At 44.0% G+C, this 24,198-nt stretch overlaps 1 protein-coding gene across 1 annotated transcript in view; it reads left to right on the top strand.

Annotated features, from left to right (window-relative positions):
- LOC126232574 (ionotropic receptor 75a-like) overlaps positions 1 to 20,600 on the top strand; it is a 37,245-nt gene extending 16,645 nt beyond the window's left edge. Inside the window, exons 4-5 of the mRNA XM_049942806.1 lie at positions 15,893 to 16,087; positions 20,432 to 20,600. Coding sequence (XP_049798763.1) covers positions 15,893 to 16,087; positions 20,432 to 20,600 — 364 coding nt within the window. The remainder of the gene's footprint in view (positions 1 to 15,892; positions 16,088 to 20,431) is intronic.
- The last annotated feature ends 3,598 nt before the right edge of the window (positions 20,601 to 24,198 follow it).

The following is a 24,198-nucleotide window of genomic DNA, read 5'->3' as shown; positions in this document are numbered from 1 at the left end:
TGCAAGAAATAGTGTACAACATGCATTCATTTAGCAGGGCGTAAGAATAGTAGTTCCGACAGAGACCGGAAACCAGTGTGACAATCTGTTTTCCAACTGGCAGAGAACGCACGTTCGTCGTTGCAGGTTTCCTAGCGAATATTGCGAAGATAACAGCATGAAACGGACATTTGGAGTTGGGTGCCTCGAGGAAGGCAGTGACACGCAGAGCTCTACGGTGCTGCGTCTTTATTGAGCTAAGCAAGATAGAAACTGAGTATTAGGTGATTGGAAGCGTGTAATGCGGTCCAGGGGTCGCGATTTTGCTCTCTTTCCAAATGACACAGGGCGTCGAGTACAGCGACGGCCCAGTGGTGTGTTTAGCCTGCAGTATTCGGGCCAGAGGTGGTTCTCTGATATTTTGGGGCTTGTTATTAGTACCTGACTTGGCCTCACCCGTTCAGCTTACAGTGTACATGAACCAGGACGTTTCTTTCAATATTATCGGTGAGCGAACGTTGTCCTTTATCGTACATCTTCGTGATGAGGATGCTATCGACACACTAGTTTTTCAAGATGACAACAGTGGAATTCTCAACCTACACGTATACAATTCTCGACTGACGAACACTACTGCGGAATATCCCATTTCGAATCGTCTGCTAAATCATCCGATCTCAGCTCCACAGAAAATGTCTGAGGCTATTTGGGTGAAGCGTAACAATCAACATTCCAACCACTTAGAAGCTCCACAAAGCGAGATGGTGGAGTCGTTAGCTCACTGGACTCGCATTCGAGAGGACTGCGATTCATATCCCCGCCTGGCATTCAGATTTAAGTTTTCCATAATTACCCTAAACCGCTCCTTACAAATGCCGGGATTGTTCTTAAGAAAAAGGTTCGGCCGATTTCCTTCCCCATCTTTTCGTAATCTGGGCTTGCACTCTATTCTGATGGCCGCACTGTAAACTGGACGTTAAAATTTAATCATCCTTCCTTTAGAAGCTCCAGGGAATCTAGTCGCCAACGAGTGGCTTCAGACTGATATTTCATATCTGACGAAACTGGAGTACTCTCTTCCTTATCAAGGCTAGAGGCATTAGAGTGATGTCTCGGGGCAGGGTGCATAGATATCCGCAAGGGGGGGGGGGGGGGGGGTGGAGCAAAGTCAGAGAAGGGATTAGGCTCTTCCTCGAATGACATGCTTTTTATTCATCACGGAGTTATGGTACAGTTCTATAAAAGATTGTCTGTGGTTCTGTGATTCTGCTAAACTGCAGACTTAGCAGTGCTGTGCAACGGAAAATATTGTGACTTTAGCAACTGCTGTATTATATGGATTTGTTTAGTTGTCTGTCAGTTGACGAAAAAATATGCCGTTTACTTTCGGTACTGTCCTGTCGTCAAAGTGGATGCAGCCTATGCAGAACGTTGCCGAAATAGCGTATATAGTCTTTTCTCAACCGCTTTCTCTTACAGCGTTTAGTGAGCTACAGAGAGGGAGCGCTTCAGAGCCGTAGTGGAGGGATTCAGGCCACAATTCGCAACAATAAATAAACGTGGCTACATTACGCTGCCAGAAATCAGTCCCTAATTCACCCTCTCCCTCCCTCTGCTGCACAACTTAGTCATAGCAGTACTTTAGTATTTGTTTAGGAGAGAGGAAAAAACGTGGAATTCATAGGTCGATTAGATGTGAGCTTCACGATTTGAAGGCTTCTCAAAATTTATAAGATGCAGTCATAGAATTACGCGTTCTACAGTGCCGTTGATATGGCCGCACAGCACCGTGTCAGACTGGGGAGACGAGGACTAAGTCCTAGGATGTTAAGAGTCGCTTCTACTGGTTGATTTGAGGGTTGTTTCAGAAGATTCAAAAGCTGGACGTGAGTTACAGTTACCCAGACTACACATAAAAAGTAACTTTCGAAATACATTTTGTTCCGCTTCACTTTAGCCAGTCAAAGTGAAAGGTAGGTGACATGCAAATAATGCAATAATTCCACCAACATTATCAGATGTGGAATTTTGTAAGCAAGCAATGTTACAGATGACATCGAAATTGAATAATGTTTTTTTCACATTTATTTATGTTTTTACAGCCTGAGTTTTATTAATCGATGGCATTTTATAGTTATTTTTGTTGTTTGTCAATTACGGTTTTATCAAATGTCTGATATATTTTTCTGTTTGCGATTTCTAATGTTCAGGGTCTAACAATTTTGATACACAAATAAAAATATGTTAATAAATGTATTGCAGTCTCATTTTCATTTTGTTTCTACGATGGATTTAATCAAATGCACTTGCGTTTTCGGACAATTACATCAAAAAGGTAACGTCTATATTTATACTAATAATATAAAAAGATTTTCTCTGTGTGTGCTAAGGAACTATCCTTGCCTTTTAGATGTCAAAGTAAAATTCTTCCCAAAAAATATAATGAGTTGATAACTGTAGGTTGAAACTAAATTCCCTTTACAGACGTTGAGGGCTAGTAGTGGGGACCAAAACGGTCAAGTTTAGCATAGTAAATGAAGACCGCCAACACATCGTCTTCTCGCTGCACGCAAAATACCACAACACACGTTCAAATCTCCCTCATTTTCGGCGCTACTGACTAAGGTACTTCACTGATTACTTGATGTCCCAGGCCATTAGAGGTTTTTTTACATGCCATTAATTTGAGTTTGTGATTTGCCCAGGAAGATTTGTAGCTGCTGTTGTGTTTTAGTCTTTGTTCATATTGTACTACAGCAGTAATCATTCACTACAGAAAAGAATGCTATCTGTACTTCATCGGGTAGAAAAAGGCACCACGAGTACCAGAAACATTACAGGTGGACTGAATGTTGATCAACAAACCGTCTGGCGTGTTCTGCATGACCAGCACCTACACCCGTACAACCCCAAGATGGAAAAGGGGATGCAGCCGCACTAGTTTACATCACAACCCCACTTCTGCTGATGGTTTTTGCACCATTGTGTGGACGAGTCCAATTCCCACGGCGGATCCTTTTCACGAATGAAGCCAAGTTCACCAGGGAAGGTGTTTTCAATGCCCACAACAACTATGTGTAGGCTGATGGAGATCCGCATACAGTCTGAACATTTGGGCAGGGTCTCTGGAAGGACGTGTGATTGGGCCGTACCTGCCTCCATCACATCTCACGTGTTTCACGCAATTGCGAATCCTTGGCGGCGTACCACATGGGTACTTGGAAGATGTGTCACTGCATGTGTGTGTCAAAACATTGCAAAACTCCTCATGTATGTGAGAGTGAAGTTAACTGAATCAGAACTAACTGTGATGCAGGGACACTCTTAAGACCCAATGTTGGAAAAAAAATGTACGCAAAGGAATGATTAACGCTGTGAAAGATCGTGGTCATAGTAGTGAATCATAAGACGGGGAATATCCATTTAATCACTGAAAAATATTGCATGTCATAAGGGAGGTAAAGTACAATCGAATCAAAGACGTGATTTAAGTTACAATATTAACTATGGAAGAAGATAACTGAACTATAGGTTGGTAAAGTTAGTTAGTGGGGATCATAATCATATTCCAAAATATTTGTTATTCGAAAATAGTGAAAATTAGAAACATCGTAGTTATTGCACGTAATGAACTTAGTAAAATTACAGGTGATTCTATTGGAACAACTGCCACTGTCGATCACCGAGAGATAAAAGCTGGAATGGTAAATGTACAAGTACTTGTCTGGGGCAGAGATAAAACTCTACATGAGAATTTAGTATGCGCAATAAGCATAATCTGCACACCGTTTTATATTATTACTTTTCTTTTATTGCACCAGTTAAACAGACACACTGCTACACACATTTCTGGCAACGTCCAACACAGACTACCTGCCTTAACTATACCTAGAACTGCAACATAAATAACATCTAACAGTCAGAATATTTTACTGGATTCTTAAATGATCACATAATTGAATATATAACTAAAATCTATAAATCTTAACACTTTGAACACAGGATGCATCATTACAAAATTTGGTGACAGGTTTTTGGCAAGCAGAATTTTGATTGCAAAACATTTTTAGACAGAAAATCAGTTAAAGACATATTGTATGCAGTTAATAGAGAAAAAAGTTAATCTCTATTTTAATCAAACAGTAATCTTTCTGGATAACGTGCTCCTTGACTTTTTGACACCACATTAAGAAATTTATACAGACAATAGTTGTGTAGAAATTTTGTACGTACTTTTAAGTTAAATTCACTGTACTTCAATATGTTATGGAAAGTAGTTTTACATAGAATAATGACAATTTGCAATTTGTTGGTATATTATTATCTATAATTACAAGGCCCCAGGAGTAGACAACATTCCATTAGAACTACTGACAGCCTTGGGAGAGCCAGTCCTGACAAAACTCTACCACCTGGTGAGAAAGACGTATGAGATTTGCGAAATATCCTCAGACTTCAAGAAGAATATAATAATTCCAATACCAAAGAAATCAGGCGTTGACAGATGTGAAAATTACCGAACTATCAGTTTAATAAGTCACGGCTGCAAAATACTGATACGAATTCTTTACAGACGAATGGAAAAACTAGTAGAAGCCGACCTCGGGGAAGATCAGTTTGGATTCCGTAGAAATATGGGAACACGTGAGGCAATAATGACCGAACGACTTATCTTAGAAGCTAGATCAAGAAAATGCAAACCTACGTTTATAGCATTTGTAGACTTGGAGAAACCTTTTGACAATGTTGACCGGAATACTCTCTTTCAAATTCTGAAGGTGGCAGGGGTAAACTACAGGGAGCGAAAGACTATTTACAATTTGTACAGAAACCAGATGGCAGTTATAAGAGTCGAGGGACATGAAACGGAAGCAGTGGTTGGGAATGGAGTGAGACAGGTTGTAGCCTCTCCCCGAAGTTATTCAATCTGTATATTGAGCAAGCAGTAAAGGAAACAAAAGAAAAATTCGGAGTAGGTACTAAAATCCATGGAGAAGGTATAAACACATTAAGGTTCGCCGATGACATTGTAATTCTGTCAGAGATAGCAAAGGACTTGGAAGAGCAGTTGAACGGAATGGACAGTGTCTTGAAAGGAGGATATAAGATGAACATCAACAAAAACAAAACGAGGATAATGGAATGTAGTCGAATTAAGTCGGGTAATGCTGAGGGAATTAGATTAGGAAATGAGACACTTATAGTAGTAAAGGAGTTTTTCTATTTTGGGAGCAAAATAACTGATGATGGTCGAAGTAGAGAGGGTATAAAATGTACACTGGCAATGGCAAGGAAAGAGTTTCTGAAGAAGAGAAATTTGTTAACATCGAATATAGATTTAAGTGTCAGGAAGTCATTTCTGAAAGTATTTGTATGGAGTGTAGCCATGTATGGAAGTGAAACATGGACGATAAATAGTTTGGACAAGAAGAGAATAGAAGCTTTCGAAATGTGGTGCTACAGAAGAATGCTGAAGATTAAATGGGTAGATCACATAACTAATGAGGAGGTATTGAGTAGGGTTGGGGAGAAGAGGAGTTTGTGGCACAACTTGACAAGAAGAAGGGATCAGTTGGTAGGACATGTTCTGAGGCATCAAGGGATCACAAATTTAGTATTGGAGGACAGCGTGGAGGGTAAAAATCGTAGAGGGAGACCAAGAGATGAATTTACTAAACAGGTTTAGAAGGATGTAGGCTGCAGTACGTATTGGGAGATGAAGAAGCTTACACAGGATAGAGTGGCATGGAGAGCTGCATCAAACCAGTCTCAGGACTGAAGACCACAACAACAACAATTACGATTTAAGACAGCTGAACCACTGAAATTATAGAATGGCTACAGTTTATTGTATATGCAAAAAGCTACGTAATTCCGATTTATGTATTAGGTTCTATACTAAAGTTAGGGGATCATATTCTATACTAGTCTGTACCATTACAACATACCTCAATTTGTGAAATTTGTCTCGACCTGTGTGCACATCCATTACAATGATTGACTGGAGAAACGAAGGAGCCTATGTAACTGAGAATGTGCTGACAAATGTGGGTAAGTGAATCCGTACACAATTCTGAACTTCTAGCGTGCGACTGTCCCAATAAGCCAAAGTTGCAAGTTATGCCCACCGTTATCGGCGATGAGATGTGTGCCGACTGGTGACACCGTGTGTGGCTGCCATCAAGTATATTGCTAGAACCGCTCTTTCGAGGACTCGAACACTGGACTAATTCTGCTAATGGAGACTGCAGAGTACCGATGCATTTAGTGCCAATCCAGAGACAAAGTTGTAATTTCTAGTCAGTAAATAACTTACTGCACCCACATTCCCACCAAGAATTTCGGCAACAAATCCTCTTGAAGTTACAGGGTGTCCCACTCGAACCTCCCTGATTTCAAAGATCCATGAAAAAAAAAACAACAACAGTAGATACGACGATGAAAAATGCATCACATTGTAAAGCGTCTCAAAGAATTTATTTATTTATCATCAGTACACCTCTACATGCGAACCATTGTAGCACGAAGAATATCGAGTCTATCTTCAATTTCTTGTCAAGTTCTTTTTTTTTTTGGGACTCTGTTCCTTTTCTTTTTTTCAAAAAAATACTTTATTGATACAACACAAGATATTAATACAATTGAAAAACAAAGATTATGATACAAATAAATCATAAAACAACAACATTATAGTTATACACAATAACCCACCACCTTATTTAATTAGTGGGTCCTTTTATCATACAAAACAAAACAAAAGCAGCTTATACTTAATTGGTTAACGGCACTGGCTATGGACAGGGCTAATTTAACTTGTTAACTACATTGGACACACTGAGACTAGTCTACCCTGCAGCATTACAGGTGTGCCAGATAATCTACAATCCTACTATTGAGGCCTGCTCACCGAGCTAATCCCAGTGTGCGTGCCCCTGGCACTGGGCTGGCCATCGACATTGAAAATCGCTGCTGTCCCTATCAATGTTTGTAGTGTTAGTGTCCTAGTTTTACATTATTATTAGTGTAACTACTTTCTAAAAAATCTAGTGCGAAATGTCAAGTTCGCTAATGATACACCTGCCTTCCTGGTCCTGCAGCGCGGCGGATTCCGGTCGTGAGAGCGCCTTGATCGGTTTATCTTTGGTCACTAACCATTTTGGTTCCTGATAAAATCCCTCGTGATCTTTTGGGATATTTCATTTGCCAAACTGTTTAGGGCATTAAAGGTCTCGGCACGTTGTATTAGTGCATGTGTATCTGTGTTCGGTAATTGGTTCCTGAGTTCATGCGCCACATCGTCGTATAACGTGCAGTCATAGACGAAATGTTTGGGTGTTCCTTCCGGAGCACCACAGTCACACGCTGGTGTTGCCCGTTTTCAAAATCGACATAGATATGTTGGATATGGCCCATGTCCTGTAAGAAAGCGCAGCAGACACCTGCTCGGCTCAAAGTAGCTCATCTGTAGCCTTCCCTGATGTTTGACAATAGTTGGTATACCCTTCTTCCCATTTCCTCATTTTCCCATCGTTGTTGCCATAACTCTTCGTCCATTCTCCGAATTGCATATTTATCCCCTACTTGTACCCCCATGATTTCCCTAGTCTTTTCTATTTTCCCCTTGGAGACCCAATACCACGCTCCATGCTCTCGGATTTTTATGTCCAACGGACATAACCCAATTATTATCAGTAAGGCCCCCCCCCCCCCCCCCCGCGGGAGTTGTACGATATGCCCCAACAGAACGCAACATGTTCCGCTACACTCTTCTCACAGTCATGGTCTTTGTGACATTTCCTCTGTTGCTGTTGCAATCGCATTAGTGATACGATGTCGCAATGTAGGAATATCGTCCTCTTTGGTCGCATACACGCGGTCCTTAACGAATCCCCACATGAATAAATCAAGCGGCGTAATTTCGCTTGAACGTGGTGGCCAGGCAATGGGTCCTCCGCGTCCGATCCAACGATTGGGAAATTTTCTATCCAGGAACCTGCGAACAGCCGTTGAGCAATGCGGCGGAGATCCATTTTGTTGAAAACTGACGTTGGGCTGCAAACCTTGTGTCTCAGGGTACAAAAACTGCTCCAACATATCCACATACACTGACCCATTCACTGTTCGTTTACTTTAGAGCTATCACGAACATTTTCAATGACAACGTGCGGTTTTGCGAACCTCAAATCCGAACATTATGCCTATTAACCCTTCCTGATAGGTTGCTTCATCTTTCCAGGAAGCTGGCATCAGTACGCTGCAGCATATTAGCAGCAAATTGTTGTCGGCGTGGTTTGTCGTTCAGCCTCAGATGTTGCAGAATCTGCACTTCGTAAGCACACGTACGAAGACGCTGGTGAACTACACGATGCAATATTGATCGCGGTACATCAAGTTGCCTAGATGCTTGACGAATTGACTTACGTGGGCTTCTGAGAAACGTTTGTCTGATGTCCTCCACTGTCTCTTCTGAAACTCTGTAACGTGCACCGCCAGAATGTTTCAGAACACTTCTTGTTGCTAGAAACATGCTATATCATTCCTTAATTGTTTTCACATCAGGTGGATCACATTCATACACACGACGATAATTTATTTTCACAGTAATCCGCGATTTTGTTTCTGCAAACTACACTACTGCTTGCGCGTGCTGCCGTGGAGTCGCCATTTTCACTTCATGCGACTATGCTGCACTCTGGCGACGATACTTGGCACTTCTGATGCGGAAATATGAAGTCTTTGAGATTTTCTACAATGTGGTGCATTTTTCATTGTCGTATCTACTGCGGTTTTTCTCTCATGGGTCCTCGAAATCAGGGAGGTTTGAGTGGGACACCCTGTACATCGCACCGCCAGTAAATTGTTTCCTGGTAACACAATCTCCTTACAGCAGAGGCAAAACGTTTAGAACTGTTAGTCTCCATTTCCGCCCCACTCTTCTAAAAATCTTCGTGATACATGTTATGCCCTCCTGACGTCGGATCAATTTCACCAATCGGTGCCCTCTCAAGCACCATGTAGCTTCGCATCACAGGCCATGGGGGAAGCTAAAACATAGTGCTCGAATCTATCTGCCATCTCTCCGGTTTCTCCCGAATCTATTACAAGTCACAACTGTTTAGCTGCTTTTTTTATTTGGACAGCCGGGAGATCTTTGTCAGCTAAGTGGATTTTTCTTAGCATGGCTGGAATACCTACTTCCTGCCAACAGCCGTCCGCCATCCGGAACGAATGCTTTCAGCTTGGCGGTCCTAAGTAGATACATGCAATAAACTGCACAATTCGCTGGGTGCCAGTATAGCGTTAACCGAGGCGACATTCCCGAAGACAACATGAAGGCAGAGTCAATCTGTCCATCTCCTGCTAGCTGTCCAGAAAAGGCCGTGTTCTGTCACCCCACAAGGGTTCTGTGTTGGTATACTACTTTCAACTCTTCTATTCTGTATCCTCAGCGCTTCTCAGTTCTAAACCTCACACAGAAAAGGAATTGAAATGGCCAGCACCAGGTTAAATTTTTATATATCTTTTAGAGAAAGTGTGTTTGAGAAAAAATTACACGATGTTGTTGGTACACTTGCCTACTTTTCCACATAATCGCTGTCTCACGCAGCGCATGTGGTGAGCCGCGCAACAAGCTTCTTTCCAACTTCAGATTCTCTTTCTGCACTTGCTCGTTGGTTGAAAATTTAAGTCCACTCATGTGTGCATTCAAGGAAGTGAAAATATGATAATGTGAAGGAGCCAAGTCATGGGGATACGGTGGCGGTTCAAAACATCCCAACCAAATGAGTCCAAGAGGACCTTGATGGCTGAGGCTATGTGAGAACGGCCGTTGTCGTGCAACACTCCTCTCGCCAGCATTCCACTCCGTTTGTTTTGAATGCACCTTTTGGGCTTTTTCAGGAGCTCACATTATCTTTGTGCACTGATAGTCGCCGCCTGAGGTAGAAATTGGAACAAAATGATATCTTTTCGGCCCCAAAACCCTGACGCCACGATTTTTTGCCCGAAATTGTGATTCTGGAATCTTTCGCAGATGCAGAGTTGGTGTGACGTCACTGTGACTCTGGTACCAATCACCGTGGGTTTTGAATCCGTGCCAGACGGCATGGACCTCGATTACCACTAGAGGTCTCTGCAGCTGTCGCACCATAAGCGGTGGCTGCACACGCTCCTGGCCCGCGTATAATGTGAGGGCGCCACAGTGGAGCACGTGGTCCCAGCGGCCAATAGCGACTTACCCTATCATGTATTTAAGCGCCTGCCTCTCACTCAGTGAAGCAAATCCTAAATCCGTCCCATCCTCTGTTATGACAGTCCCGCCTGGATATTTGCCCCCCCCCCCCCAAATTCTATAAGTCCCTCCAGATCCTTGAGCGTCATGCACTCCACCTCACCTTCCGTATACGCCTCCCGTCCCCCGCGCGGATCCTCTATGACCTCATTCCTTTCCCCCATCTGCTCCTATTCTTCGAACATATCCGCATACTCTACACCTCCCGCCGCCTTGATCCCCCTCACCCTCTGGTTGCTCCTCTCCTCTCACATCCCTGCACCCTGCCACGTCTTCACTGTTGCGTCCCCCCTATCCTCCATCTCTACACCCTTCATCTCCTTTCCCAAGCTGGCTTCCATCAACTCCCCCTCCCGGATGATGCCCTCTCTCCCTCCATTTAGCCCTCCTATCAACTCTGATCCTCACCCCCCCCTCCTTTCCTCCATCCTTTCCCTGGGCTCCCTCTTCACCCCTTCCCTCCTGTGTTTCTCCCCGCCTAACCTCTCCCTACCTCCCTTCTTCCCCCCCCCCCCCATCCCTTTGTATTCCCGTCCTCTGCCTTCCCCACTCCCTGTTGCGTCTGACCAGCACCCCCCATCCCTCTTATGGGTCCTCATCCTCCATTGGCTCCTTTCCCCCCTCCCCTCCTTCGCTTTTGCTCACCTTCCCCCCTTTTTTATCTTCCCCTCATCTGTCCAGTTTCCCCCCACGTGCTCTCGGCTGTGGTATGTCATATTTTAGCGCAGTGTTCCAGTGAATGTTCAGTGTTGTTTCATCTTCTTCTGTGTTGTGAACAGAAACCATGCTGTCGCTGGGTGAGAATTTTATGTCCTTTGCGAACAGAAACCAGACCGTCGCTGTGTTTTTTTAATTGTCTGTCTATTATTTTACCTATCTGCTTCGTATGTATTTTTATTAGCATCATCATCCCTTTGTTCTATGTTGTAAGTTCCACGTTTTTTTTTTCGCCATGTTACACTTTAAGTCTTAGATTTTATCGCCTGTTTTTTTATTATATATTATCTTCACCTTTTTAAAACAAAGTCTGTAGGCTGAAGAGCGGCATACTAAGCAGCAGCCAGCCCGCCGCCTTCGGGGGGGGGGGGGGAGGGGGCAATCGAAATTCAATAAAGAAAGAAAAAAAAAAGCTCAGTGAAGCAGTCTGATATTGGCGTGAGTCTATCGACATCTCGCCTACAGGCAGCGTGTTTACTTTGCGTGTTTCCATGTACGAGTGGATGTTGTAGATTTGTGCGGTTTTCGCTTGTGACCCCGTTGCTTCTTGCGTGTTGTTGTTCGTGGGGTCTTGCTCGGTCGTCAATCGTTGTTTGTGTCTGTCCTTTCCCGTTTGTCCGTTTTGTTTGTTCGTGGGCCGCTCCTGTTCGGTCCCGCCGCACTTTCGTTCTCGGCAACCCCACCACCGTTCCGGTCGGGTTACAACAGTGACGGCTTTCTTTTTTCTCAGGCGTGTAATGAGCCACCCACATGTCATCTACAGTCACAATAGAACTCACGAAACCTTCACGTTCCAGTTCAAGTCACTCAAGAAACTCACGGGCGTTGCTGGACCTATTTTTCCCGTGGTGCTCTGTCAGCTGTTTTGGAACCCATCTTGCGACCAGTTTCCGGTATTCCAGAGTTTCTGCGAGTGTCTCGTATACGATAGTTCTGGAGATTTGTCGAAACATCGCATAAATTTCATCCGTTGTCAATCGGCGGTCTTCACCAACAGTTTCGTCGATTTTTTTGCGCCAACTCGTCACTCAAAATAGGTCTTCCATGCTTTGATTCCCACCAACATTTGTTCTGCTTCCACTAAAATGCCAACACCACTTAAACGCACTCTTTAAGAGAGTACTTAACCAACAACTCACTCAGTTCTTAACAGCTTCGCCGTAAATCATTTTGATTCGCGAAAACATTTCGGGAGGTGTTATTCCTTCCGCTACTAGGAAGTTGATCACAGCACATGGTTCGAAACGGTCATGGGATCTCCTCTACCATTTATAGTACCAGATCATATGTATCTTAGCTCATTTATGCTCGAAGTATTTTATTAAACGTGGATGAAAAGAGATGAGCCGAATGGATCATCGGTTTACAACACATCGGCAAGCAAGATGATGCGTTACCTCATTTTTCACATTCTGTAGGGGATCAGTTACACCAACGATTTTGGTAACAGTGGGTAGGTGGTGGTGGGCTGATTGCTTGACCTGTATTTATGAGACCTCTGTGGGTTCTGAGGAACACCTACTGGTGCAGGGTGATGGCTGTGGTGGATGCTGGATCAGAGATCAGTGATCATGCGTACCGCAATTTAAAACGGAGATACCGTATCTGTGTTGACTAAGCGGACGCATATAACAAGCAGCAGGAGTGTGTTGTGGTATTTTGCTTACAGCAGGAAAGCAGTATGTTTCTGGACATGAGTTCCTGCACTAAATTTAACCGTCTTGGTACCCACGACATGTTCTCAAAGTCTGTAAAGGGAATTTGGTTACATCCTGCATAAATCCTTTGAAATACATTGACAGAAAATAAGATCCCAATACCAAGAAACAATTAATGGAGTAACAAAATTTTGGTAATACATTTGCAAGTTCACAGGTTAATATAAGCGCGACAAAAGCCATTGAAAATGTGAATTTCTAGTGCATCAATAACCGGTGTAGCCGCCAGAACATTGAATGCAAGCACGCAAACCTGCATGCGTTGATCATGCAGGTGCCTGATGTCAATTTGTGGGATGCGCTTGGTCAGTACAGGGACGGTTAATGCTGGTTGGGAATGATACTGGAGATGCTCAAATGGCTCTGAGCACTATGGGATTTAACATCTGAGGTCATCAGTCCCCTAGAACTTAGAACTACTTAAACCTAACTAACCTAAGGACATCACACACATCCATGCCTGAGGCAGGATTCGAACCTGCGACCGTAGCAGTCGCGCGGTGCCGGACTGAAGCGCCTGGAACCGCTCGGCCACAGCGGCCGGCACTGGAGATGCCATCCGATAACGTCCCATACGTGCTCGACTGGGTGATGGAGCAAGTCAAGGCAACATGTCCACGTTCTGTAGAGCATGTTCTGTTACAACAGGGGTATGTGGGCGAGAGTTATCCTGTTAGAAAACACACCCTGGAATACTGTTCATGAATGGCAGAAAAACAAGTAGAATCTCCTCACCGACGAACAAATTTGCAGTCAGGGTACGTGGAATACCCTGCAGACCATAACTCTTGGTGTAGGTCCAGTGTGTCTAGTACTCAGACAGATTTGTTGCAGGCGCTCACCTGGCGTCGTTCTAACCAACACAGGGTCATCGCTGACTCGGAGGCAGAACCAGCTTTCATCTGAAAAGACAACAGATGTCCACCCTGCTCTCCGGTCGTTTGAGGTTAGTGGAATGCACACTACATGGCATCTGGCTCGGACCTGTCCTCGAAGTAATCGATTTGTAACAGTTCGTTGTGTCACTGTGGTGTCAGCTGCTGCTAGAATCGCTGTTGCATAGCCGTACGCCGAACACGATGGTCTCCCCTCTCGGTAGTACCATCTGGAGCCAGGTCTCTTTGCGACACGATCTTCCCATGACGGCCGCCGCCAGCATTACAGCGGCTATATTCCTACGAAGTCTTTTTACAATATCACGAAACGAACAGCCAGCTTCTCGTATCCTTGTCACACGAACTTGTTCAAACTCAGTGAGCCGTTGATAATGGCGTCTTCGTCACCTTAAAGGTATTCTTCACTAACATCAACTCAGTTCGCCAAAGCTCAAAGGTAACTGAAGCTCAGAGCCATTAGAACTCGTTTTTAAAGCAACCTAATTTACCTCCTCATTCCGGCACTACTAACGACACACTGATGTGACTGGCCCGAAATTTGAACAGACGTCATCTTTCAGACGTACACTACTGGCCATTAAAATTCCTACACCACGAAGATGACGTGCTACAGACGCGAAACTTAACCGACAGGAAGAAGATGCTGTGATATACAAATGATTAGCTTTTCAGAGCATTCACACAAGGTTGGCGCCGGTGGTGACACCTACAACGTGCTGACATGAGGAAAGTTTCCAGCCGATTTCTCATAGACATCAGCAGTTGACCGGCGTTGCCTGGTGAAACGTTGTTGTGATGTCTCGTGTAAGGAGGAGAAATGGTACCATCACTTTTCCGACTTTGATAAAGGTCGGATTGTAGCCTATCGCGATTGCGGTTTATCGTATCGCGACATTGCTGCTCGCGTTGGTCGAGATCCAATGACTGTTAGCAGAATATGGAATCGGTGGGTTCAGGAGGGTAATACGGAACGCCGTGCTGGATCCCAACGGCCTCGTATCACTAGCAGTCGAGATGACAGGCATCTTATCCGCATTGCTGTAACGGATCGTGCAGCCGCGTCTCGATCCCTGAGTTAACAGATGAGGACGTTTGCAAGACAACAACCATCTGCACGAACAGTTCAACGACGTTTGCAGCTGCATGGACTACCAGCTCGGAGACCATGGCTGCGGTTATCCTTGAGGCTGCATCACAGACTGGAGCGCCTGCGATGGTGTACTCAACGACGAACCTGGATGCCCGAATGGCAAAACGTCATTTTTTCGGATGAATCCAGGTTATGTTTACAGCGTCATGATGGTCGCATCCGTGTTTGGCGACATCGCAGTGAACGCAAATTGGAAGCGTGTATTCGTCGTCGCCATACTGGCGTATCACCCGGCGTGATGGTATGGGGTGCCATTGGTAACACGTCTCGGTCACCTCTTGTTCGCATTGCCGACACTTTGAACAGTGGACGTTACGTTTCAGATGTGTTACGACCCGTGGCTCTACCATTCATTCGATCCCTGCGGAACCCTACATTTCGGCAGGATAATGCACGACCGTACGTTGCACGTCCTGTACGGGCCTTTCTGGATACAGAAAATGTTCAACTGCTGCCCTGGCCAGGACACTGTCTAGATCTCTCACCAATTGAAAACGTCTGGTCAATGGTGGCCGAGCAACTGGCTAGCCACAATACGCCAGTCACTACTCTTGATGAACTGTGGTATCGTGTTGAAGCTGCATGGGCAGCTGTACCTGTACACGCCATCCAAGCTTTGTTTGACTCAATGCCCAGGCGTGTCAAGGCCGTTATTATAGCCGGAGGTGATTGTTCTGGGTACTGAGTTCTCAGATCTATGCACCCAAATTGCGTGAAAATGTAATCACATGTCAGTTATAGTATATTTGTCCAATGAATACCCGTTTATCATCTGCATTTCTTCTTGGTGTAGCAGTTTTAATGGCCAGTAGTGTAGAAACACGCCTACCAATTTTCGTTTGGCTCGCATTACTCCTTCTACAGAGGTAGGATTTCTTTTTCCGTCAGTGTACAACTAGATTTGTGTACATCCCATAAAATTTTATGCTTGGGTCACTAAACATTCCAAAACTCACACAGTGAGTTGTATCAAATATGGCAGTATTAGAACGTTGCTCCCTGATGGACAAATTGCTCCGGAAGCCCACGCGCTAGGGCGTGATTAATTTTTTGCCAGAGTTCTTATGCGAGGTTAGAGTTCATTTCGTGATCGCGTAGCCACAATGTAGGTGTCGGTGAAGAGCGAGTGTCTGTGATGCAGGCTGCGCAAGCTGCTGGAGAGGGGCCACATCAGCCGCACGCGCAGCCTGTGGCACGCGCAGCCGCCCGCCTGCCTACGAGAGTCGGAGTTCGCCACGGTGGAGCTGGTCACCCTCGCCCCCGCCTTCATGCTGCTGGCCGCCGCCGTAGCCCTCGCCACTCTGCTCCTCGTGCTGGAACTGCGCAATGCCGCCAGGTACCTGCAGCCACAGCTGTGGTGACGTCAGTGGCATCACTAGCGTGTGCCAGTTGATCAGGTGCTCTGTACCCTGTTTCCAGGGCCGTAAAATTTGGTGACACTCTAAGGAAAGGTGGAGAGTAGGAGGGTGGAGAAGGATTGGTGCTGGACTAAAAAAGGTAGGGGGCGGAGTTAAATGAAAGAAAGTAAAAAGGAGGCTCAAACAGGACTTTGTTGAACAACACTTCCAAAAGACCCATCATTTTGATTTGCAGCTCCTTGTATTGGCCGTGTTTGCAGTTAAAATTGTTGGATGTGAGGTCCGCCAGTTATGCAAACCACCGTTTTTCTCAGTACCCAAACATGTTTTGGCACCACTGTGCCATCATCAGTGGCTTTTGTTTTTATTTATTCTGCAATGTGAACATTTTTGTTAAATGATTATAAAATTATGTGCATTTTTAGTTCAAAAATTTACATTTGGTGTGCATGAAATTTCTCGATCATGCGTGTGTTAACTACTGCAGGTGGCTTGTCCTCTGCAACCAAACGATGTTGGTGAGAAAGTTTTTTGCTGGGAGTTAACCTATATTCTAGAATGTAACTTAGTTTTTCGCGATGTTTTCGCGCCTATATTCGTTTTTACTTACGTTTTCGTGTGTCAAGCACTTCCATCTCCCCATCATGGCGGACCTCACATCCAGCAACTTTCAAAAGACCTTCTCTCTCTCTGGTACGGAATGACTTTTTTTTTCAGCTGCTAAATGGAATCACTCTCTCTGTGTACCAAGTTAGCCAGTGCAACGAATGTGTAAAGAGTATAAAGTGCAGACGCTTTGACGTATCAGTCCATCACTAGTGAATGAGACGGGAGGGACAGGGATTTGGGAACTGAAACTTGCTGGTTTTTCTACTTGTACACGGAACCAAAGAAAATGGTATATGCATGCGAATTCAAATAAAGAGATGTGTAAACAGGTAGAATACGCCGCTGCGGTCGGCAACTCCTATATAAGACAACAAGTGTATGGCGCAGTTTTTAGGTCGGTTACTGCTGCTACTATGGCAGGTTATCAACATTTAAGTGAGTTTTTACGTCGTACAGTAGGCGCACGAGCGATGGGACTCAGCATCTCTGAGATAGCGATGAAGTGGGGATTTTCCCGAACAAGCATTTCACAAGTGTACCGTGAATATCAGGAATCCGGTAAAACATCAAATCTCCGACATCGCTGCAGCCGGAAAAAGATCATGCAAGAACGGGACCAACGACGATTGAAAAGAATCGTTCAACGTGACAGAAGTGTAACCCTTCCGCAAATTGCTGCAGATTTCAATGTTGGGCCATCAACAACTGTCAGCGTGGAACCATTCGATGAAACAGCATCTATATGGGTTTTCGGAGCCGAAGGCCCACTCCTGTAGCCTTACGCGTCGCCTGGGCCCTTCAACACCGACACTGGACTGTTGATGACTGGAAACATGTTGCCTGGTCGGACGAGTCTCGTTCCAAATTGTATCGAATGGATTGACGTGTACGGCTATGGAGACAACCTTATGAATCCATGGACCCTGCATGTGAGCAGGGAATTGTTTAAGCTGGTGGAGGCTCTTTAATGGTGTGGGGCGTGAGCAGTTGGAGTGATATGGGACCTCTGATACGTCTAGATACGATTCCGACAGGTGACACGGACGTAAGCATCCTGTTTGATCACCTGCATCCATTCATGTCCATTGTGCATTCGGACGGAGTTCGGGAATTCCAGCAGGACAATGCGACACCCCACACGTCTGGAACAGCTACAGAGTGTCTCCAGGAACACTCTTCTGAGGGCAAACACTCCCGCTGGCTACCAAACTCCCCAAACATGAACATTATTGAGCATATGTGGGATGCCTTGCAACGAGCTCTTCTCCACCCGCTCGTACTCTTACGGATTCATGGTGTCATTTCCCTCCAACACTACTTCAGACATTAGTCGAGTCCGTACCACGTCATGTTGCGGCACTTCTGCGTGCTCGCGAGGGCCCTACGCGATATTAGGCAGGTGTACCAGTTTCTTTGGCTCTTCAGAGTAGCTTACAATCTCTAAAGAAGAATTATCACAAAAAAAGTTGTAGTTGCTAGACAAGCATTTACCATTTACTATATTTACGTATTCAGTCCTTCTAAACAAGAATATCAAAACAGCAACAACTTCAACAATTTCTCTTAAAATTAATAAACTGTAGTCTAACAACTTGTGACGTCACAACAATTCTTTAAAATGTATACTTACGATAAAATCTTGGACTTTAAGAATTTTAATGAAAATTGACAACATAAGTATACAATATTAGGTTGCTGCATAAGTTTGTAGCGTTTCTGTTTTGCATGTTGTTATTCCGATTGCTATGGGTTTATTTACCGACTGTCATTTTTTATTTCTAGTTCGCGCAACATACCGTCATTTTGACATTTGGAAGTAGTGAGTGGAGCTATGGACGCTAGAAAATAGAGTGCCAAGCGGAGAAATCGGAACTTTCGCGACATATTCTTCTGTTTTATTTCAATAGAAGGGTGACGGCAGCCAGAAAAATTTGTTCTTGTATGGTGATAATGCCTTTGGACAGAGTGGTGCAGCAGTAGTCGTTGTAGGGTTACACTATCAAATTTCTTTGTCCAATATCTTTGTCAAATATCTTTGTCAAAGAAATTTGATGGTTTAATAGGGAACTTTGTCAAATGTCGTCAAATATTTGATCAAATCTAAGGCCTCGCTGTAGATTTGATCAAAGAAGTCGCTTGTCTTCTGTTCACTGCAGTGTGACATGTTAGCACGTGGAGCGCTAGCATCGCTGCAGCGTTCTGTCATCTCTAGTGTTTTTATAAACATTGCCAGTAAATACAATTGGTGTGTACCGACAACTACAAAATTAATAGAGATGTATGAAGCTGATGAGGCGCTTTACAACGTCAGGCATCCTGAATACAAAAATAAATTAAGAAGATTGGAGACCAGATCTGTTGGCCTGACCTAACCTAACCTCACCTAACCTATCGTAACATAACTCTCTCCTGTGGCAAGGAATGAGAGTGTTACAGTGAGCCTGTTTTCTGCAGATATAGAAGTTCTTAAGTGAGTATTGTGCTTTGTCATATGAGGAAACTCTTCACTGACCACATACATAAATGTATGAAATGTATGCTCATCCATTCTTAAGTAATTGATGTACGACTTCGCACATGTAACAAGTTTAATTGAATGCATTTATTGTGTCGTCGTAAAACCCACGGCTTCACCCAGGTACGTTTCCTTTTTTTTGCCCCACTTCTCTTCCACATGTGCACACAGTGCAATTGTGGTACATGCAACTGCTGCAGTTAATAACAGGTTGTTGTTGTTAGCCATCTTGAACTTTGACGAAAAATATGATGACAGGGTAATACCCCTTTTTAGCGCCACGTCAAAGATCTTTGTCAAATATATTTGACGAATATTTGATCACATCTTTGATCAAATATTTGGCAAAGAAATTTGATAGTGTAATACCGCCCGAAGCGTAGCGAAGAAGCTTTAGAAAGAACAAGCAACAGTTAAGTCCAACTATTACAAGAAGCAAAGTAAAGAGCGTCATGTAGTGCGAGGCTCCCGCTACTAAAGCGCAAGCGAACTGTCGAATGTTGATTATGACTGAAGATTGTCGAAGACTGCAACGGAGACTGCGATGTGTAGCGGTTGCTGGCCATCCTAGATCGCTTCGGCAGAGGGCGCTCGTAATTGGAGCCATTGAAGACGTGGGCAGTGGGCGCGCATTACTGGATCCGCTGAGCCACCGCGCAACGCTTAATCAGCCTCTGTAGGAAACGTACATTTCCTTTGCTAAATGTGAGACGCCGGTGGGAGTGGTATTGATCTATGGTGCCACAAGGTTATTCTTATATCATCCGTAAAAACACTGTCCATTCCATTGCTCTTACAACTCCTTTTCTGTCTCTGATAGAACTACAATGTCATTGGCAAATCTCAAAAATTTTATCTCTTCTCCCGGAACTTTAAACCTTGTTCCAAACTTTTCTTTGGTTTCTTTTACTGCGTTCTCAACGTAAAGTTTGAATAAGACTGGGGATAAGTTGCAACCCTTTCTCAATCTTTTATCAACCACTGCGCCCCTTCCATGCCTCTCGACTCTTACAACTGCCATCTGGTTTCTGTACGAGTTGTAAATAGACTAGGTAGTAATTAGTAGAGATATTTTGTTGAAAAACGTTTCTTTACCAACGTTAACCAGCCGCTAGCCGCTCCCTTGCTTGTATAAACTTCTTCTCAAGGAGCTCCCTCTTTTCTAATTGACGCCTTTTATATTTTTACTTTTTTACAGGAACAGAAAGCAGTCATTTCTGCGAAGAGGACGCTCTGGCCACCGCACTGAGGGTCTGGTCGTGAACACGCCTCAGAGCCCGGAAGTCACCGCCTCGCAATGGGAGCCTCTCCCGGTGTCTGCTGCTGTCCCTAGGACGGGGCCTCGCGTCCTTGCTTACTACGATTAGAAACTTAAGCGAACATCAGTCTAGTTTCAGGCTTGCTAAGTGGGATCAAAGTTTTGGAATTACTGCTCTAGATTGCACATTAGAGTCTCTCTACAGAACAGTTTAAATTAGTAGTTCTTTGTGGCCTAATTTTTGTTAGCTAGCTAAACTAACGGTGGATTTTATTAAAGGAATCCTCGCTACTGAGAATGTTACGCACCATTTGTCAAACGTGTGATATTTTTACTGCACGTTTGGGGACTGACTTATCCCGTTGTCAAGTCCTTTGAGGTATACTGCAGGACGATATAAATATTCTATATGGTTGTCAGTACGTGTAGTGTTGCGATGTATTGGTTTGTTTCCGTGTTTTATAGCACTTGATAATAGGATAACGTAGGCCAGAAACATGTTGTGGTAAAAATATCGTACGTTTGACAACTGGTCCGCAACATTTTAAGTACTGATTTATGAGACAGTTGTGAGATGGCATCACAATAGATACAGAAATTCTCATTGGAGAATCATGATATGTGTTAACTCAGGTTTAGATGAAGTCTGATGTTAGTACTTCTTTCTGACGTTAACGCATTCATCTGCACTGTTTACCTTTCTCATAAAATTTTCATTTCGACCATTAAGATTTTACGACTAACTGGCACCAAATAAAGTAAATATTCACTTAAGAGAAGATTCGTTAATACTTAAAATAAGATATGCCTCGAAACACTTTTGTATGTACGCTAACTATTGTACTCTTGTGAAGCTCCTTTCTTTTCTGACACAGCTGCTTTTCATGACAATAATATCTGGTTTAGGCCCATATCTTCCATCTACAGACAGTACTATAAGAAAAGAGATAAAATCCTATATTAACATGTCTTAAACCAAGTAAATCTTTTTGGAAGTCCTATTCCTAAGTAAACTAAAATTAAAATGTGTGTGTGTGGTGAATAAACGTTCATTATATTAATCGTCAGACAAAACTTAATAAACAAATACAGTGAATTATACACGTATAACCAAATGCGCTTTGCTTCCCCTAGTCTTTGCCCTTGATGCGAACGTCCTCTATGCGAAAAACTGTTATGTACAAAAGCCATAGAATAGTTAAGAGTTGCAATAAAAGTTGAAACAATTATTCGTTATACAGGCGAAACCAAAATTCGTGCACTCAGACGCCACAGCCCGATACTGACAGTACAAAAATATCTGTAACAACATTTCGTTCCATGCATATTTTCGGTAGAAAATCGCCGTCAAAGAAACGCAGGTATCTTCATTCAAGAAGCTGAAACCCTGTTGCTCAGTTACTGCAATGAGCAGAAATTAGCGTTAGAATACTCGCGTTCAAGAGTTAGATTCTGGGTCTAGTTGTAACTTTTACTTCTTTTCAATACTGATTGATGTGGTATCTGGATTTTCAATCGTTACACAGCCATTACGGCAGGTCTTACACAAAACACTTGCAGTTACCTAATACTAACACGGGAATGGAAGCAGAACTGTTTTTTTTTTTGTCATGCTATCTTTAAAGAAGAGTTTTGCATTTAAATGTTTAGTGTATTGTCCTCTGCGCGCTACACGCCTCCAAGGTGTCCGGTCCACTGGCAGCAATGTATCCATTTTCTTCAGTTACACACCTTTCTCAAAAGTCTAAAAAAAGAACAAGTGCGAGTTGGAGGCGCGCTCCGAGGGTTCGGCACCAACTTAATTACGTATGTCGTCAATTCACCTGCAGTTTTTGATGAATGAGTTTGGAAATATCAGAATATTTTGATTGCAAGCATTTAAAAGCTGCCGGCCAGGGTAGCCGAGCGGTTCTAGGCGCTACAGTCTGGAACCGCGCGACCGCTACGGTCGCAGGTTCGAATACTGCCTCGGGCATGGATGTGTGTGATGTCCTTAGGTTAGTTAGGTTTAAGTAGTTCTAAGTTCTAGGGGACTGATGACCTCAGATGTTAAGTCCAATAGTGCTCAGAGCCATTTAAAAGCTAAAATTTTTTGCTATGGTAAGGGACCGTACACCATAGTATTTGACATAAATTTCAACTTGGTGCACGCATCCTTCCCAGAGAAAAACAGGTCTTAACAGACGGACAGACAGAGAGATGGACAATGGAGTGATTCTATGATGGTTTCCTTTTTACCGATTGAGATACGAAATCCTAGAAGTATCGACTGCAGTCCTCTTCTTCTTAGTCCATCCCAGCTTTTTAGCTCTCCTGCAAATGTGAAAATCTCATCGCCCAAGCATATTGCTTCGCACTCCTTCACCAAGGACACTGAAGAGCTAAAGAAACTGTACAGGCATGCCTATTCAAATACAGAGTTATATAAACAGGCAGAATACGTCACAGCGGTCGACAACGTCTAAATGTAAGACAACAACTGTCTGGCGCAGTTGTTAATTTGGTTACTGCTGCTACAATAGCAGGTTATCATATTTAAGTGAGTTTTAACGTGGTGTTACAGTTGGCGCATGAGCGATGGGACCCAGCATCTCCGAGGTAGCAATGAAGTGGGGATTTTTCTGTACGAACATTTCACTAGTGTACCGTGAATATCAGCAATCCGGTGAAACATCAGACCTTCGACATCGTTGCGACCGGAGAAAGATCGTGCAAGAACGGGACCAACGACGACTGAAGAGAATCGTTCAACGTGACAGAAGTGCAACCATTTCGCAGACTGCTGCCGATTTCGATTCTGGGCCATCAACAAGTGTCACCGCGCGACCATTCAACGGAACATCACCAATATCCGGTTTGGGAGCTGAAGGCCCATTCGTGTACCCTTGTTGACTGCACGACACAAAGCTTTACGCCTCGCCTGGGCCCATCAACACCGACATTGGACTGTTGATGAGTGGAAACATGTTGCCTGATCGGACGAGCCTCGTTCCAAATTGTATCGAGCAGATGGACGCGTACGGGTATGGATACAACGTCATGAGTCCATGGACCCTGCATATCATCAGGGGACTGTTCAAGCTGGTGGAGGTTTTGTAATGCTGTGGGGCGAGTTCAGTAGGAGTGATATGGCACCCGTGATACGTCTAGATACGATTCCGACAAGTGAAACGTACGTAAGCTTCCTATCTGATCACCTGTATCTGTTAATGTACATTTTGCATTCAGACGGACTTAGGCAATTGCAGCGGGACAATGCGACACCGTACACACCCAGAATTGCTGCAGAACGGCTTCAGGAACACTCTTATGAGTTTAAACACTTCAGCTGCCCACTAAACTCCGCAGACACGAACATTATTTAGCATATCAGGGAGGCATCCCTTGCGGTTCAGAAGAGGTCTCCACCCTCTCGTACTCTTACGGCTTTATGGACAGCCGACAGGATTCATGGTGTCATTCCCTCCAGCACTATTTCAGGCATTAATCGAGATCGTGCCACGTCGTGTTGCGGCACTTCTGCGTGCTCGCGGGGGCCCTACACGATACGTATTTGAATCCATTATCCATGCCATTAGAACAATCGACTAGTACTAACTCTCATGCTTGCCACTTTCATATTCATTAATGTTCACTAGGGCATTACGTCACTGATAAGGGTAACAGCCCACTTCACAGGTAATTAACAAACTCTGTTACCATTTGAA

Source organism: Schistocerca nitens, chromosome 1, assembly GCF_023898315.1.
Source record: "Schistocerca nitens isolate TAMUIC-IGC-003100 chromosome 1, iqSchNite1.1, whole genome shotgun sequence".
In the NCBI taxonomy this organism is placed as follows: Eukaryota; Metazoa; Arthropoda; class Insecta; order Orthoptera; family Acrididae; genus Schistocerca; species Schistocerca nitens.
This window is presented reverse-complemented; position numbering and strand designations above follow the sequence as displayed.